This window comes from Pristiophorus japonicus, chromosome 3 (genome assembly GCF_044704955.1).
Source record: "Pristiophorus japonicus isolate sPriJap1 chromosome 3, sPriJap1.hap1, whole genome shotgun sequence".
NCBI lineage: Eukaryota > Metazoa > Chordata > Chondrichthyes > Pristiophoridae > Pristiophorus > Pristiophorus japonicus.
Genome location: NC_091979.1, coordinates 227,941,742 through 227,960,356, shown reverse-complemented (window position 1 = coordinate 227,960,356; position 18,615 = coordinate 227,941,742). Strand labels below are relative to the sequence as shown.

Below are 18,615 nucleotides of genomic sequence, written 5' to 3'. Positions count from 1 at the left end.
TGACTACACTTCCAAAATTATTTAATTGGCTTTAAAGCCCTTTGAGACGTCCGGTGGTTGTGAAAGGTGCTATATAAATGCAAGTCTTTCTTTTTCTTTTTGAGCAGATCAAAGAATGACTTGCTCGGAATCTCAGCCCCCAGCCACCCTCTCCCCAAACCCACAGTAACTCTGAGCCTTTCCCCAAACACACAGTAACTCTGAGCATTTCACCAAACCCACAGTAACTCTGAGCCTTTCCCTAAACACACAGTAACTCTGAGCCTCTCCCCAAACACACAGTAACTTTGAGCCTCTCCCCAAAATGAGCCTTTCCCCAAACACACAGTAACTCTGAGCCTCTCCCCAAACACACAGTAACTCTGAGCCTCTCCCCAAAATGAGCCTTTCCCCAAACACACAGTAACTCTGAACCTCTCCCCAAACACACAGTAACTCTGAGCCTTTCCCCAAACCCACAGTAACTCTGAGCCTCTCCCCAAACACACAGTAACTCTGAGCCTCAAAGGCATACCTTCCATCCTGGTGGTCTCGGGCCTTGGAGCACCACTGGCCAGCTGCCGTCTGCCTTTATCGTACAATGCCGGGCCACTGGAACCGCTTCTTTAACTGATAACTGATTGTTAACCTTTGTTACCTCCAGACTCAACTATTCCAATGTTCTCCTGGCCGGCCTCCCACCTTCCACCCTCTATAAATCTTAGTTCATCCAAAACTCAGCTGCCCCGTGGGGAGCGGGCAGGGAAGTGGAGCTGAGTCCAGGATCGGATCAGCCATGGCGGAGCAGGCTCGAGGAAGCAAATGGCCTACTCCTGCTCCTATTTCCTATGTTCTTATGTTCTAACTTGCACCAAATCCCATTCACCCACCACCCCTGTGATCTGGCCTCTTGAACATCCCTGATTTCCATCGCTCCACCATTGGCGGCCGTGCCTTCAGTTGCCTGGGCCCCAAGCTCTGGAACTCCCTCCATGAACCTCTCCACCTCTCTACCTCTCCCTCCTCCTTTAAGATGCTCCTTAAAACCTACCTCTTTGACCAACCTGTCCTAATGTCTCCTTATGTGGCTCGGTGTCAAATTTTGTTTGATAACGCTCCTGTGAAGCGCCTTGGGACATTTTCCTATGTTAAAGGCACTATATAAATGCAAGCTGTTGTTGTTATTAATTGTTTGTTCTCTCCTCTGTTCCAGTAATCACAGAGATGATAACCACAAAAGTGACTTCGCTCCCACCACGTGAGTAATTCCGCACTATTCAATGAGATCACGGCTGATCTGCATCCTAACTATCCCTTAATACCCTTGACTAGCAAAAATCTATCGATCTCAGATTTAAAATGATTAATTGAGCCCCAGCATCTATAGCTTTTTGTGGGCGAGAGTTCCACACTTCTATCACCCTTTATGTGAAGAAGTGTTTCCTAACCTATCTCCTAAATGACCTGGCTCTGGTTTTAAGGTTATGTCCCCTTGTCCTAGACTCCCCCACCAGCTGAAAAAGATTCTCTCTATTTACCCCTATCAATTCCTTTCAAAATCCCCCAAAACATCAATCAAACCACCTTTCCCTTCTATATTCCAGGCAAGTTTGTGTAATCTCTCCTTATAATCGAACCCTTGGAGCCTGGGTAACACTCTGGTGAATCTCTCCTTCCAAGGCCAATATATCCCTCCGAAGGTGTGGTGCCCAGAACTGTACGCAGTGATCCAGGTGTGGTCTAACCAGGACTTTTTATAGCTGCTGCAAAACTTGCTCCCCATTATATTTCTCTTTCTGTATGTTTCTGACAGGAGCCACTTACAGCAGCACAGGCTCGTCCTCCCGGCGCCTGGCTCACGCGGGCGGGTACGGAGCGGACGGCATCGGATCCTCCGGCAGCACCAGCTACCACAGTGCACGTACGTACAGCACGGAGAGGGGCGAAGGAGGGCCAGGGGAGAAAAGGTGTACCTCTCCCCCCCCCCCCGCCGAACACAGTGCGATCCCCGGACACAGTGTGACCCCCCCCCCACCCCCCAGACACAGTGTGACCCCCCCCAGACACAGTGTGACCCCCGGATACAGTGTGACCCCAGGACACAGTGTGACCCCAGGACACAGTGTGACCCCCAAATACAGTGTGACCCCAGGACACAGTGTGAACCCCAGATACAGTGACCCCACCCCTGCCGGACACAGTGTGACCCCCAGACACAGTGTGACCCCAGGACACAGTGTGACCCCCAGATACAGTGTGACCCCCCCAGGACACAGTGTGACCCCAGGACACAGTGTAACCCCCAGGTACAGTGTGACCCCCGGATGCGGTGCGACCCCCGGATACAGTGTGACCCCCGGATACAGTGTGACCCCCAGACACAGTGCGACCCCCGGACACAGTGTGACCCCAGGACATTGTGCGACCCCCCGCCAGGGTCTGACTGATTCCCTCGTGGGCCGTGGGATTGTCACGGTGAAAAGCGGAGCGGGGTTGTCAATATTACGGGGCCGTGGGGGGCAGTCAGAGAATCTCCAGATCCCAGACCTCCCCCCACCCCGATCACGCCCTCCCATCCCAACTGGTTCTCACAGCAACTGAAACAACAGAGTATGTGAGACCAGCAGCAGGGACTGGGAGGGGTGGGGGGTGGGGGGCGGCGGGGAGGGGGGGTCTGAGCCCCCCCAAAACAGTCACGTCCCGCTCGATCTCCTCCACCACCCTCATATATGGGACGGAATCTCCAGAGGGTGATTCCGTCTCACTCTGCCCCAGAGTCTGTCTGTCTGTCTGGGCCAGAGTCAGTCTGCCAGTCAGTCTGTCAGGGCCAGAGTCAGTCTGTCGGTTAGTCTGTCTGGGCCAGAGTCAGTCTGCCAGTCAGTCTGTCTGGGCCAGAGTCAGTCTGTCAGTCAGTCTGTCTGGGCCAGAGTCAATCTGTCAATCAGTCTGTCTGGGCCAGAGTCAGTCTGTCTGGGCCAGAGTCAGTCTGTCTGTCAGTCTGTCTGTACCAGAGTCAATCTGTCCGTCAGTCTGTTTGGGCCAGAGTCAGTCTGTCTGGGCCAGAGTCAGTCTGTCTGTCAGTCTGTCTGGACCAGAGTCAGTCTGTCAGTCAGTCTGTCTGGGCCAGAGTCAGTCTGTCTGTCAGACTGTTTGGGCCAGAATCAGTCTGTCAGTCAATCTGTCTGGGCCAGAGTCAGTCTGTCTGGGCCAGAGTCAGTCTGTCTGGGCCAGAGATAGTCTGTCAGTCAATCTGTCTGGATCAGAGTCAGTCTGTCTGGGCCAGAGTCAGTCTGTCAATCAATGTCTGGGCCAGAGTCAGTCTGTCTGACAGTCTGTCTGGGCCAGAGACAGTCTGTCAGTCAATCTGTCTGGGCCAGAGTCAGTCTGTCAATCAATGTCTGGGCCAGAGTCAGTCTGTCTGGGCCAGAGACAGTCTGTCAGTCAATCTATCTGGGCCAGAGTCAGTCTGTCAATCAATGTCTAGGCCAGAGTCAGTCAGTCTGTCAGTCTGTCAGTCTGTCTGGGCCAGAGACAGTCTGTCAGTCAATCTGTCTGGGCCAGAGTCAGTCTGTCAATCAATGTCTGGGCCAGAGTCAGTCTATCTGGGCCAGAGACAGTCTGTCAGTCAGTCTGTCTGGGCCAGAGTCAGTCTGTCTGTCAGTCTGTCTGGGCCAGAGTCAGTCTGTCTGTCAGTCTGTCTGGGCCAGAGTCAGTCAGTCTGTCAGGGCCAGAGTCAGACCAATTGCTGGGATGATGATTTGGGGGGAACGTTTATCGCACTAATGCCAAGATCCTGGGTATATTTTCCAACAGCGGGACGAGGCGCCTCCAGCGGATATTCCCGGACCCGATTCCCCAGCTCCTCACCGGACACTACACTGGAGCGAAAAACAATCATCGGCAGGAATGGAGGATATGAGGGTATGTGAGGAAAGGAACTGTGACCCACGACAGAGAGAGAGATAGAGCGAGAGAGAGAGAGAGAGAGACAGAGAGAGAGACAGAGAGTGACAAAGACGGAGAGAGAGAGAGAGAGAGAGAGACAGAGAGATAGCGAGAGAGGCAGAGCGCGAGAGAGACAGAGAGAGAGACAGAGAGAGAAAGAGTCGGAGAGACAGAGAGAGAGACACACAGAGAGACAGAGAGACAGAGAGAGAGAGACAGAAACAGAGGGAGAGAGCGAGACAGACAGAGACAGAGACACAGAGAGAGAGAGTGATGGAGAGGCAGAGGGAGAGAGAGAGACTGAGAAACAGTGAGAGTGACACAGGGAGAGACAAAGAGACTCTGAAAGAGAGGCAGAGAGACAGAGGGAGAGAGCGAGAGATGGAGGGACAGAGAGACAGACAGAGGGAGAGAGACTGAGAGAGAGACAGAGAGGGAGAGGGAGAGAGAGAGACGGAGGGAGAGAGACAGAGAGAGATGGAGAGAGACTGAGAGAGAGAGAGAAAGAGAGGGAGACGGAGAGAGATTGAGGGACAGAGAGAGGTAGACGGAGAGAGAGAGAGATGGAGGGACAGAGCGAGGGAGCCGTAGAGAGACCGATGGGGATGGCGTGTCTGTGAGCCACTGAACCAATTACCTGAATTGAATGTTATTTTTTTCAGGTAGTTCCAGTGGAAATTCCTCACCAGAATTTGCAAGAAAAGAACTCAGTAAGAACGTCAAGCTTTAATTCGCGTGCTGTTGCCTGAGACACACAACGAGAGGGCAAGGCCCCCTCTCAGGCCCAGGGGACAGGGGCCCAGGGCTCACACTGCTGTTAAATCTTCCCCTCCTCCCACTGCCACAATCCCACTCTCCGTGTCGGAGCTGCCACGTTTCTTGTGTGCCTCCACACGTTGAGTGTCAGGAGACATTCGGCCATGAAAGGCATCACCGTTGCGTTTCACTCTGCCCATGATGGCACCTTCCAGTAGGTGTCGCTGCAGGGTCGCTAGGGGTAGAATCATTGGTTAACTTTCCACTCGCTAGGCCAGGGCACCGAGGGCAATTACAGTGCCTGCACTTCACCGGGAGACCACGCTGTATCTGCCCTGGGAGTGTTTGATGGGACAGTGTAGAGGGAGCTTTACACTATATCTAACCCCGTGCTGTACCTGCCCTGGGAGTGTTTGATCGGACAGTGTAGAGGGAGCTTTACACTATATCTAACCCCGTACTGTACCTGCCCTGGTCTACAGTGCTCAATACTAATTGATGTTTTGTTGCTGGTTTTATTTCCTCAGGTACCAGGGGAAGGAGTCAGAGTCGAGGTAAGACACATCTGTCCTGGTTCTCAACATCTTGTACACAGTCCAGTGTGTTCCATTGACCAGCGAGGGTATAGCGCAATCTTTAGCCGTCCTACCCTCTCCCGAGGTCCCGACACTAAACACACTGAAAATCATCAGTGGAATGTGAAGCTCCCCCCAGCAGCTGGTCTGTAGCTCCGACTTAGGGTCCACACCAAGGGCATGTGATTAATCTAACTGTAACCTGGCAACACTCTACAGTGAGTAGGACTGTTGCCTCAGATCAGAAGGTCATGGGTTCGAGTCCCACTCCAGAGACTTGGGCACAAAAATCTAGACTAACAATCCAATGCAGTACTGAGGGAGTGCTGCACTGTCGGAGGGGCAGTACTGAGGGAGTGCTGCACCTTCGGGGAGAAGTACTGAGGGAGTGCTGCACTGTCGGGGAGGAAGTACTGAGGGAGTGCTGCACTGTCGAGGGAGAGCACTGAGGGAGTGCTGCACTGTCAGGGGGAAGTACTGAGGGAGTGCTACACTGTCAGGGGGAAGTACTGAGGGAGTGCCACACTGTCGGGGGGAAGCACTGAGGGAGTGCTACACTGTCGGGGGGAAGTACTGAGGGAGTGCTACACTGTCGGAGGAGCATTACTGAGGGTGAGATGTTAAACCAAGGTCCCTGCTCAGCTGTGAATTACTGATCTCCCCAGTGTCCCGGCCAACATTCAACCCTTAAGTTGCACCACCATTTATCTCTTTGCTGTTCATGGGAACTTTCTATTCACAAGATGGTCACGTAGATGTCTCTCAAAGTACATAATTTCCTGCAGCTGCCTCGGCCCTACTGGAATTGCTTTCCCGAAACTTTCTACCCTCATCCTCTCCTTCAGGACCCCCCTTAAAACGCACCCGTTTGACCGAGCATTTGGTAACTGCACTAATATCTGTTCCAATGAAGCGCCTTGGGACATTTCTCTACATTAAAGGTGCTGTATAAATGTAAGTTGCTGCTTTGTGTGGAGACCCTGAGAGATGTGATAACTGTGGCGATTTATAATGCCCTGGATGTGGGGGAGATAGTCACTGAGAAGGGACTGAGCAGGGTAAGGGTCGCTATCACCTGCTGACACCGATGTCTCCCTATTGTGTATGGCTGTGTAATGGGAGCCCCTTGTGTGTGTTTCAGAGAGTGCGATCCGAGCCCGTCTCCAGAGCGCTTCACCCTCCGGACGATGTAAGTACCCTAACAGGGTCCGGCCCTTCCACCCATTGGTAAAACCCCAGGGTGGGGTGGGGGCGGGGGGGTCAATAGGGCACGACACCACTTGCTGGCCCTTGATGTATCAATCCTTATTCCCACTCCCTCTCCGGGTGAACCCCAGTCCCGGGAGGAGGGCGAATCGAGGCTCTGACACCCGTGGATTTCGTGCTGGGAATTCTAATCAATTCTGAGAAATTATTTCAGTGGAAGACAGAGCTGAGGAATAAAGTGAGGGGAACGAGCGGAATTAAGTAGAGAGAGAGAGCGGGACGTTTAGACTGACTGGTAGGAGAATACGGGGCATGAAAGGGTTAAAGAGTTCAATTATGAGGACAGGTTGCACAGACTGGGCTTGTATTCCCTCGAGTTGAGAAGATTAAGGGGTGATCTGATTGAGGTGTTTAAGATAATTAAAGGAGTTGAGAGGGTAGATAGAGAGAAACTATTTTCTCTGGTGGGGAAGTCCAGAACAAAGGGGTGTAACCATAAAATTAGAGCCAGGCCGTTCAGGGGTGATGTCAGGAAGCACTTCTTCACACAAAGGGTGGTGGGAATCTGGAACTCTCTCCCCCAGAAGGCTGTTGAGGCTGGGGGCAATTGAAAATGTCAAAACTGAGATTGCTAGATTTTTGTTGGGTAAGGGTATTAAGGGTTACAGAACCAAGGCGGGTGTAATTTATGTGCTTCATGGGTTCTTTGCTTAAAAATTCATAGCAACACATTGCTATTAAGAGCTAGTTGGTTTATTAGCAAAGGTTTAACAATCACGCTACAGTTCATCCATCAGGCTTACAACCACCTGCCTCATCGTGGATCCCCCGAACCCAACTGGCTGGGGTTTTATTGAGTCTTGTGAACATGATGTGACTGGCTAAGCCACTCCCAACTCAACAGCTCTACAACTATTTTTGTAAAACTTTAAATCAAGGGGCACTAGAACCAACAAATTAACAAATGAAACTAAAAAATTAGAATTTGGATGCCAGGGGTGATGATGCACTCCAGTCCCTCTGGTGCTCACCTCTCGCGGAACTCCACGAGCGTACCAGTGGACATCACGTGCTCCATCTCCAGGGACACCTTGGCGCGAATGTAGTCGCGGAAGAGAGGCAGGCAGTCGGGCTGAATGACCCCCTCGACCACCCTCTGCCTGGACCAGTTAATGGCCACCATGGCCAGGCCCAGTTATCAGGTCTACAAACCCGTGAGCATACTCGCAGATGCCTACATTACCGCGGGTAAATGCAGTCAAATCACAGATCAGCCATGATGTCATTGAATGGCGGAACAGACTCGAGGGGCTGAATGGCTTCCTCCTGTTCCGATGATTCCTAGGATGGGTCACATGGTTGAACTGCCCCGTCAGCAGCTGGGCATCTCCCCACCTTGGTAGCAGGGGGCAGTGAGCACAGGCGTCACCCCTCCACTGGCACTGCCAACAATCAGCGTTGGCGGAAGCAGCGTGCAACCCGGCTGCCTACCGCAGTGCCAGGACACGTGGGATCCGGGGAAAGGACAATGTGACAATCGAGGCTCCGTCAGTGTGTGTGCTCCACACTCTATAACACCAGCTGCTCGCCAGTACTGAACGGGCTCCCTGGGTTAGATTGGCCCGGCCCCAGGTCACATGCTGGGAGTCACCTCGCTTTCCGATTTGACACTGCATTGTGCTGGAGGGGTTTCTCCTAGTTTGTGATTCAGGGGTGTGATGAACTCAGTGATACTCCCGCTCCCAGTCATAATGTTATACTGAGAGGGGTTCCCCCCAGGTTCTTGATCAGCGCTTTACTCAGAGGGGTTCCCCCCGGATTCTAGATCAGCGCTTTACCCAGAAGGGATCCCCCAGGTTCTGACTTGTCCTGTGCATCCATTGTGATCAGGGACGGAGCTGGATGATGTGAAGCGGTTGCTGAAAGGTAGTCGATCGGCCAGTATCAGCCCTCCTCGCACGACCACGAACACCCTCCCCTACCCCAGAAAGGCCATTGTGGAGACGAAGATGGTGAGCGGGAGCACACAGTCAGGTAAGGCACCGTCTCCGAACTGTACGCAGCAATGGTGCGGAAGCTCAAATCTGACCAAAGGCCCGCGGGGTCACTGAGGTGCTCAGTGCGACTGCCAAGCCTGACACCCCATAATAACAGTTCCTCATTCTCCTCAATTTATCACTCGCCTCCTGACAAGATATTCGATTGAGGGGAGTGTGTTACATCAAGTGTACAGCACAGAAACAGGCCATTCGGCCCAACCCGGCTCCACACCAGCCTCCTCCCACCCCTCTTCATCTCATCCCATCACCATATCTTCTATTCCTTTCTCCCTCATGTGTTTATCTAGCTTCCCCTTAAATGCATCTCTGCTTTTCGCCTCAACCACTCCCTGTGGCAGCAAGTTCCACATTCTCACCACTCTCTGAGTAAAGAAATTCCTCCTGAACTCTCTCTTGGATTTATTAGTGACTATCTTATATTTAAGATCCCTAGTTCTGGTCTCGCCTGCATATTCTCCAGTGCCTCGATATCCTTTTTATAATATGGAGACCAGAACTGTTCCCAGTACTCCAAGTATGATCTAACTAAGGTTCCATACTAGTTGAACATAACTTCTGTACTTTTCAATTCTCTCCCTCTAGAAATGAACCCCAGCGCTTTGTTTGCTTTATGGCCTTATTAACCTGCGTCGCTACTTTTAGTGATCTGTGTATCTGTACCTCCAGATCCCTCTGTTCCTCTATCCCATTTAGACACATCATCCAAGCTGTGTGTGGCCTCCTTATTCTTCCTACCAAAATGCAGCACCTCACACTTACCTGCCTTGAAATTCATTTGGGGTTAGTATCACAACCAAGCCCAGTCTGTCCTGACCTCAGCCAACACACACACCAAGGGTCACTGATTATCGATTAGGAGCAGGAACCTGTCGCATTACTTTCTCCCCTTTTGCGCTCCACTGCACACCGAGGTTAATTGCAGATTCCAACTCCTAATCCCAACTCAGTGATCAAAGTGATCCCAGGAACAGAACCGGGAATCTTTGGACCAATCAGGGAAAATACTGAACCCCTCAGACTCCCTTCTTCCTCTCTCTTCATTCCTTCCTCTGTCTCTGTCAATCTCTCTCCTCTCCCTGTCTCTCTTTGTCTCTTCCTCTCTATTTCTCTCTCTCTTCCTCTCTCCGTTTCTCTGCCTCTCTCACACACTCCCTTTGTCTGTCTCTCCATCTTCTTCTCTGTTTCTCGATCTGTCTCCTTCTCATTCTCTGTAACTCTCCCTCTCTCTATCTCTCCCTTCTCCAGTGCAGCAGTCTTTCACTCTGACCACAACATTTACTGACTGCAATATGTTCGTTCCTTTCCATCTGACAGCGTCTGGGAGATATGACACCACTATCCTGGATGCTGCTCTGCCCACCTATATCTGGACTTCGGCTGTTCCTGCAGGTACTGCGAATATGGGAGTGACAGAGTATCGCAACAATCTGTCCTCCACCGGGACGCAGATGTTCAGTACAACGGGATCCTCTTCTGTAACAGGTGGGTACCAGCCCTCAGGATCAGCACTGTTACATATATAGGTGTCCCAGCTCAGTAACAGTGCCTACAGGAGTGTTATACCCAGTAACACACAGTGTGTTATATAATATATACAGGAGTGTTATACCCAGTAACACACTGTGTGTTATTATATAATATATACAGGAGTGTTATACCCAGTAACACACGATGTGTTATTATATAATATATACAGGAGGGTTATACCCAGTAACAAACAGTGTGTTATTATATAATATATACAAGAGGGTTATACCCAGTAACAAACAGTTGTGTTATTATATAATATATACAAGAGGGTTATACCCAGTAACAAACAGTTGTGTTATTATATAATATATACAGGAGTGTTATACCCAGTAACACACGATGTGTTATTATATAATATATACAGGAGTGTTATACCCAGTAACACACGGTGTGTTATTATATAATATATACAGGAGTGTTATACCCAGTAACACACAGAGTGTTATTATATAATATATACAGGAGCATTATACACAGTAACACACGGTGTGTTATTATATAATATATACAGGAGCATTATACCCAGTAACACACAGTGTGTTATATAATATATACAGGAGTGTTATACCCAGTAACACACTGTGTGTTATTATATAATATATACAGGAGGGTTATACCCAGTAGCAAACAGTGTGTTATTATATAATATATACAGGAGTGTTATACCCAGTAACACATGATGTGTTATTATATAATATATACAGGAGTGTTATACCCAGTAACACACGATGTGTTATTATATAATATATACAGGAGTGTTATACCCAGTAACACACGGTGTGTTATTATATAATATATACAGGAGTGTTATTATATAATATATACAGGAGTGTTATACCCAGTAACACACGGTGTGTTATTATATAATATACCCAGTAACACACAGAGTGTTATTATATAATATATACAGGAGCATGCAGCAGAGCCTGGTCTCCAATCGTCTTAGATCCCCTTGCCATTGGACCAAGACCTTGCTCTGTCAAGTTCGTGTGGTAGCTGGTGAGCAACGGCCACCCCATGTTAAAAGAATTCACGCATAGGCATCTTCCACTCCTTAAAATGGAATATCAGGACCTTCATGGACAACCCCATCAGCGACAGACCAGATCATCATACTGCTAGATTCCGCATTGGTCTCATCAGTCATCTTAGAACTTATTTTAGTGTGGAAGCAAGTCATCCTTGACTCCGGGCAACTGCCTAAAGATATACAGGAGCGTTACACCAAGTAATACGGTGTGTTATAAAATATATATCAGTGCTCAGTGTTTAGAAGCTGCCAGTTTCTGTTGGTTGAACTCCAGCACTGTCCCTGAGCAGAGTGGGAGATTTCTCAGCCTCACTGCCTGAGCTATCTGGGCTGAGGTGTGATCCCACGGTGCGAGAGTTTCCTCAATATCGGAACGCTCTGTATTGAAACTGAAACTGTCGCTCTGTGGATTTCTCAGTGATTTTGGACTGTATGGATTGCTGTGTGTGCTAGTTTCCACGGCTGTGTTTGTAAGCAGTCTTTGTCCGCAACCAGTTTGACCCAATCTCCACTGATTCTGATATCACTTCGTCTTTCTCAGTAAACGGAATCCAGAACAACAGAGCTACAAGCCCAGCCACAGGGAGCGTGGGACTGACTACTTCCACAGGTCAGTTTACAAATTAACTGATTCAGCTACTCCACCCGAATGGATCAATACATTGTCCTCTGGATAAACTTAAAACAGTTCTATAAAACTCTGGTCAGACCCCGTCGGGAGTCACTGCGTCCAGTTCTGGGCCCCACCCTTCAGGATATATCAGCCTCGGAGGGGGAGCAGCGCAGATTCACCAGAATGATGCCGGGGCTAAAAGGTTAAATTATGAGGACAGGTTGCACAGACTGGGCTTGTATTCCCTTGAGTAGAGAAGATTAAGGGGTGATCTGATTGAGGTGTTTAAGTTGATTAAAGGAGTTGATAGGGTCAATAGAGAGAAATTATTTCCTCTGGTGGGGGGAGTCCAGAACAGGGGGAAAAACCTTAAAATTAGAGCCAGGCCGTTCAGGGGTGATGTCAGGAAGCATTTCTTCACACAGAGGGTGGTGGGAATCTGGAACTCTCTCCCCCAAAAAGCTGTTGAGGCTGGGGATCAATTGAAATTTTCAAAACTGAAATTGCTAGATGTTTTTTAGATAAGAATATTAAGGGTTACGGATCGAAGGCGTGTAAATGGAGTTGAGGTACAGATCAGCCATGATCTAATTGAATGTTGGAACAGCTTGAGGGGCCGAGTGGCCTCTTCCTGAACACAGAAATACATAGATTTACAGACCAGTCCGTGTCGCCCTGTACCCTTCGTGTGAGCGAATAGTTCTAATCACATTTACCCATATCCCTTTATCCCCCTTTCCTTTATCCCTCTCTCCAATCTAATCTTCAATGTTGACATAGTTTGTGCCTCGACCACTAACCCTGGGAGTGAATCCCACAGCCTCGCCGCTCTCTGTGTGAAGAAGTCTCTCCTGCAGAAATGATGCAGGATGAGCAGAAATTCCCTCCCGATTTTCCAGTGCTCCCCCTAAGTTGCGAGGCCGTACGGCTGTGCACCAATTGGGAGATCCAGCGCAGGCTGTTCACTTGGCTGCTGCTTCCGGAAGGTGCCGTGTACACGCAGCAGGCTTACAGGGTCTGCACACTTAGACCGCAAATTGGAGGGAGCATTGCCCATCACCTCCTGTACTCGCTGACTTACATTGGATCCCGGCCCGGCGACAGCTTGATTTTAAAATTCACATCCTTGTGTTCAAATCCCTCCGTGGCCTCACCCCTCCCCATCTCTGTAACCTCCACCACAACCCCCTGAGATTTCTGCACTCCACAAATTCTGGTCTCTTGAGCATCCCCAATTTTAATCGCTCCACCATTGGCGGCCGTGCCTTCAGCTGCCTGGGCCCTAGGCGCTGGAATTCCCTCCCTAAACCTCTCCGCCTCCCTCTCCTCCTTTAAGACGCTCCTTAAAACCTGCCTCTGATCAAGATTTTGCTCACCTGTCCTAATATCTCCTTATATGGCTCTGATTCTGTCTGATAACGCTCCTTTGAAACACCTTGGGACGTTTTACTACATTAAAGGTGTCATATAAATGCAAGTTGTTGTTGTTGTTGTCGAGCCTGACTGCTGACTGAGCCTGACCATTGACCCCTGACCCCATACTCAGCGTGACCACCGGCTGCCCCCTGCCACAGTGGGAGAGTCTGAGCAGCGGTGTAATCTGTGCTGCTGGAGCTCTCCGGGGTTCATCCTGTTCCCTGGCCTCGCGTGGGTTTCTCCAACCACCATGGCAGGTCCGGCGGCCACATGTCAGAGGTCAGGCCACGGACGGTGAGGTTCAGCCACTCGCTTGTGTCACTCGGTGCGGTGGAACCGGCCCACTCTGCTCTGACTCTGTTTGTTTTTTATCTCCTTCCTCTCATTGACAGTTCAAGGGGTTCAGAACAATCTTGCACCCACATCCTGCCTGGTGACCACCCCGGCAATGACCCTGAGCAGCTCCACCCCGGGTGAGTATCACACCGAGCACGGCAACAGCAGCAGCAGCAACACGCCCTTCTTCATCAGCACCAACTCTCTTCACATCAAAGTGCACAGGGGGACGGGTGTCTGGGTAATTCGCCCACAGTTCAATCTCCTGTCGAAACTCACTGCCCAAGTTCACAGGGGATAAATAGTCACATGGGGCATCGGACACCCTTGGAACTGTACCCCAGGGAGAGACACCACCTTCAGGAACTGTACCTCAGGGAGAGTCAGCACCTTCAGGAACTGTACCCCAAGGAGAGTCAGCATCTTCAGGGACTGTACCCCAGGGAGAGACACCACCTTCACAGACTGTACCCCAGGGAGAGACACCATCTTCAGTAACTGTACCCCAGGGAGAGTCAGCACCTTCAGGGACTGTACCCCAGGGAGAGACACCACCTTCACGGACTGTACCCCAGGGAGAGACACCATCTTCAGGAACTGTACCCCAGGGAGAGACACCACCTTCAGGGACTGTACCCCAGGGAGAGTCAGCACCTTCAGGAACTGTAACCCAAGGAGAGACACCACCTTCACGGACTATACCCCAGGGAGAGACACCACCTTCAGGAACTGTACCCCAGGGAGAGTCAGCACCTTCAGGAACTGTACCCCGGGGAGAGTCAGCACCTTCAGGGACTGTACCCTGGGGAGAGTCAGCACCTTCAGGAACCAGTTAACGATGTTGGAGTCCATTATTAAAGAAGCATTAGTAGGACATTTGGAAAAGCAAAATTCAATCAGGCAGAATCAGCATGGATTTATGAAGGGGCAGTCATGTTTGACAAATTTGCTAGAATTCTTTGAGGATGTAATGAACAGGGTGGATAAAGGGGAATCAGTGGATGTGGTGTATTTGGACTTCCAGAAGGCATTTGACAAGGTGCCACATAAAAGGTTACTGCACAAGATAAACGTTCACGGGGTTGGGGGTGATATATTAGCATGGTTAGAGGATTAGCTAACAAACAGAAAACAGAGAGTCGGGATAAATGGTTCATTCTCGTGTTGGCAATCAGTAACCAGTGGGGTGCCGCAGAGATCAGTGCTGGGATCCCAATTATTTATAATCTATAAGAGAGGGACCGAGTGTAACGTAACCAGGTTTGCTGATGATACAAAGATGGGAGGAAAAGCAATGTGTGAGGAGGACACAAAAAATCTGCAAAAGGACATAGACAGGCTAGGTGAGTGGGCAAAAATTTGGCAGATGGAGTATAATGTTGGAAAGTGTGAGGTCATGCACTTTGGCAGAAAAAAATCAAAGAGCAAGTTATTATTTAAATGGAGAAAGATTGCAAAGTGCTGCCGTACAGCGGGACCTTGGAGTACTTGTGCATGAAACACAAAAGGTTAGTATGCAGGTACAGCACGTGATCAGGAAGGCCAATGGAATCTTGGCCTTTATTGCAAAGGAGATGGAGTATAAAAACAGGGAAGCCTTGCTACAGTTGTACAGGGTATTGGTGAGGCCACACCTGGAATACTGCGTGCAGTTTTGGTTTCCATATTTATGAAAGGATATACTTGCTTTGGAGGTCGTTCAGAGAAGGTTCACTAGGTTGATTTCGGAGATGAGGGGGTTGACCGACTGAAAGGTTGAGTAGGTTGGGCCTTTACTCATTGGAATTCAGAAGAATGAGAGGTGATCTTATCGAAACTTATAAGATTATGAGGGGGCTTGACAAGGTGGATGCAGAGAGGATGTTTCCACTGATGGGGGAGACTAGAACTAGAGGGCATAATCATAGAATAAGGGGCCGCCCATTTAAAACTGAGATGAGGAGAAATTTCTTCTCTCAGAAGGTTGTAAATCTGTGGAATTTGCTGCCTTAGAGAGCTGTGGAAGCTGGGACATTGAATAAATTTAAGACAGAAATAGACAGTTTCTTAAACGATAAGGGAATAGGGGTTATGGAGAGCGGGCAGGGAAGTGGACCTGATTCCATGATCGGATCAGCCATGGTCGTATTAAATGGCGGAGCAGGCTCAAGGGACCGTATGGCCTAATCCTGCTCCTATTTCTTATGTTCTTATGTTCTTATGAACTGTAACCCAGTGAGAGTCAGCACCTTCAGGAACTGTACCCCAATGAGAGTCAGCACCTTCAGGAACTGTACCACAAGGAGAGTCAGCACCTTCAGGAACTGTACCCAGGGGAGAGTCAGCACCTTCAGGAACTGTACCCTGGGGAGAGTCAGCACCTTCAGGAACTATACCACAGGGAGAGTCAGCGCCTTCAGGAAATGTACCCCAGGGAGAGTCAGCACCTTCAGGAACTGTACCCTGGGGAGAGTCAGCACCTTCAGGAACTGTACCACAGGGAGAGTCAGCACCTTCAGGAACTGTACCCAGGGGAGAGTCAGCACCTTCAGGAACTGTACCCTGGGGAGAGTCAGCACCTTCAGGAACTGTACCACAGGGAGAGTCAGCGCCTTCAGGAAATGTACCCCAGGGAGAGTCAGCACCTTCAGGAACTGTACCCTGGGGAGAGTCAGCACCTTCAGGAACTGTACCACAGGGAGAGTCAGCGCCTTCAGGAAATGTACCCCAGGGAGAGTCAGCACCTTCAGGAACTGTACCCTGGGGAGAGTCAGCACCTTCAGGAACTGTACCCTGGGGAGAGTCAGCACCTTCAGGAACTGTACCACAGGGAGAGTCAGCGCCTTCAGGAAATGTACCCCAGGGAGAGTCAGCACCTTCAGGAAATGTACCCCAGGGACAGTTAGCACCTTCAGGAACTGTACCCCAGGGAGAGTCAGCACCTTCAGGAACTGTACCCCAGGGAGAGACACCACCTTCACGGACTGTACCCCAGGGAGAGACACCATCTTCAGTAACTGTACCCCAGGGAGAGTCAGCACCTTCAGGGACTGTACTCCAGGGAGAGACACCACCTTCACGGACTGTACCCCAGGGAGAGACACCATCTTCAGGAACTGTACCCCAGGGAGAGACACCACCTTCAGGGACTGTACCCCAGGGAGAGTCAGCACCTTCAGGAACTGTAACCCAAGGAGAGACACCACCTTCACGGACTATACCCCAGGGAGAGACACCACCTTCAGGAACTGTACCCCAGGGAGAGTCAGCACCTTCAGGAACTGTACCCCGGGGAGAGTCAGCACCTTCAGGGACTGTACCCTGGGGAGAGTCAGCACCTTCAGCAACCAGTTAACGATGTTGGAGTCCATTATTAAAGAAGCATTAGCAGGACATTTGGAAAAGCAAAATTCGATCAGGCAGAATCAGCATGGATTTATGAAGGGGCAGTCATGTTTGACAAATTTGCTAGAATTCTTTGAGGATGTAATGAACAGGGTGGATAAAGGGGAATCAGTGGATGTGGTGTATTTGGACTTCCAGAAGGCATTTGACAAGGTGCCACATAAAAGGTTACTGCACAAGATAAACGTTCACGGGGTTGGGGGTGATATATTAGCATGGTTAGAGGATTAGCTAACAAACAGAAAACAGAGAGTCGGGATAAATGGTTCATTCTCGTGTTGGCAATCAGTAACCAGTGGGGTGCCGCAGAGATCAGTGCTGGGATCCCAATTATTTATAATCTATAAGAGAGGGACCGAGTGTAACGTAACCAGGTTTGCTGATGATACAAAGATGGGAGGAAAAGCAATGTGTGAGGAGGACACAAAAAATCTGCAAAAGGACATAGACAGGCTAGGTGAGTGGGCAAAAATTTGGCAGATGGAGTATAATGTTGGAAAGTGTGAGGTCATGCACTTTGGCAGAAAAAAATCAAAGAGCAAGTTATTATTTAAATGGAGAAAGATTGCAAAGTGCTGCCGTACAGCGGGACCTTGGAGTACTTGTGCATGAAACACAAAAGGTTAGTATGCAGGTACAGCACGTGATCAGGAAGGCCAATGGAATCTTGGCCTTTATTGCAAAGGAGATGGAGTATAAAAACAGGGAAGCCTTGCTACAGTTGTACAGGGTATTGGTGAGGCCACACCTGGAATACTGCGTGCAGTTTTGGTTTCCATATTTATGAAAGGATATACTTGCTTTGGAGGTCGTTCAGAGAAGGTTCACTAGGTTGATTTCGGAGATGAGGGGGTTGACCTACTGAAAGGTTGAGTAGGTTGGGCCTTTACTCATTGGAATTCAGAAGAATGAGAGGTGATCTTATCGAAACTTATAAGATTATGAGGGGGCTTGACAAGGTGGATGCAGAGAGGATGTTTCCACTGATGGGGGAGACTAGAACTAGAGGGCATAATCATAGAATAAGGGGCCGCCCATTTAAAACTGAGATGAGGAGAAATTTCTTCTCTCAGAAGGTTGTAAATCTGTGGAATTTGCTGCCTTAGAGAGCTGTGGAAGCTGGGACATTGAATAAATTTAAGACAGAAATAGACAGTTTCTTAAACGATAAGGGAATAGGGGTTATGGAGAGCGGGCAGGGAAGTGGACCTGATTCCATGATCGGATCAGCCATGGTCGTATTAAATGGCGGAGCAGGCTCAAGGGACCGTATGGCCTAATCCTGCTCCTATTTCTTATGTTCTTATGTTCTTATGAACTGTAACCCAGTGAGAGTCAGCACCTTCAGGAACTGTACCCCAATGAGAGTCAGCACCTTCAGGAACTGTACCACAAGGAGAGTCAGCACCTTCAGGAACTGTACCCAGGGGAGAGTCAGCACCTTCAGGAACTGTACCCTGGGGAGAGTCAGCACCTTCAGGAACTATACCACAGGGAGAGTCAGCGCCTTCAGGAAATGTACCCCAGGGAGAGTCAGCACCTTCAGGAACTGTACCCTGGGGAGAGTCAGCACCTTCAGGAACTGTACCACAGGGAGAGTCAGCACCTTCAGGAACTGTACCCCAGGGAGAGACACCACCTTCACGGACTGTACCCCAGGGAGAGACACCATCTTCAGTAACTGTACCCCAGGGAGAGTCAGCACCTTCAGGGACTGTACTCCAGGGAGAGACACCACCTTCACGGACTGTACCCCAGGGAGAGACACCATCTTCAGGAACTGTA

At 49.8% G+C, this 18,615-nt stretch overlaps 1 protein-coding gene across 3 annotated transcripts in view; it reads left to right on the top strand.

Annotated features, from left to right (window-relative positions):
- LOC139260151 (collagen alpha-1(XVII) chain-like) overlaps window positions 1-18,615 on the top strand; it is a 112,596-nt gene that overhangs the window by 19,978 nt on the left and 74,003 nt on the right. For 2 of the 3 annotated variants that reach the window (XM_070876373.1, XM_070876371.1), the window contains exons 4-13: window positions 1,193-1,237; window positions 1,793-1,900; window positions 3,793-3,900; window positions 4,587-4,634; window positions 5,208-5,234; window positions 6,397-6,444; window positions 8,352-8,495; window positions 9,836-10,003; window positions 11,623-11,691; window positions 13,503-13,583. In XM_070876373.1, the coding sequence (XP_070732474.1) occupies window positions 1,193-1,237; window positions 1,793-1,900; window positions 3,793-3,900; window positions 4,587-4,634; window positions 5,208-5,234; window positions 6,397-6,444; window positions 8,352-8,495; window positions 9,836-10,003; window positions 11,623-11,691; window positions 13,503-13,583 (846 nt within the window). The remainder of the gene's footprint in view (window positions 1-1,192; window positions 1,238-1,792; window positions 1,901-3,792; window positions 3,901-4,586; window positions 4,635-5,207; window positions 5,235-6,396; window positions 6,445-8,351; window positions 8,496-9,835; window positions 10,004-11,622; window positions 11,692-13,502; window positions 13,584-18,615) is intronic. The other variant, XM_070876374.1, reaches the window with a different exon arrangement.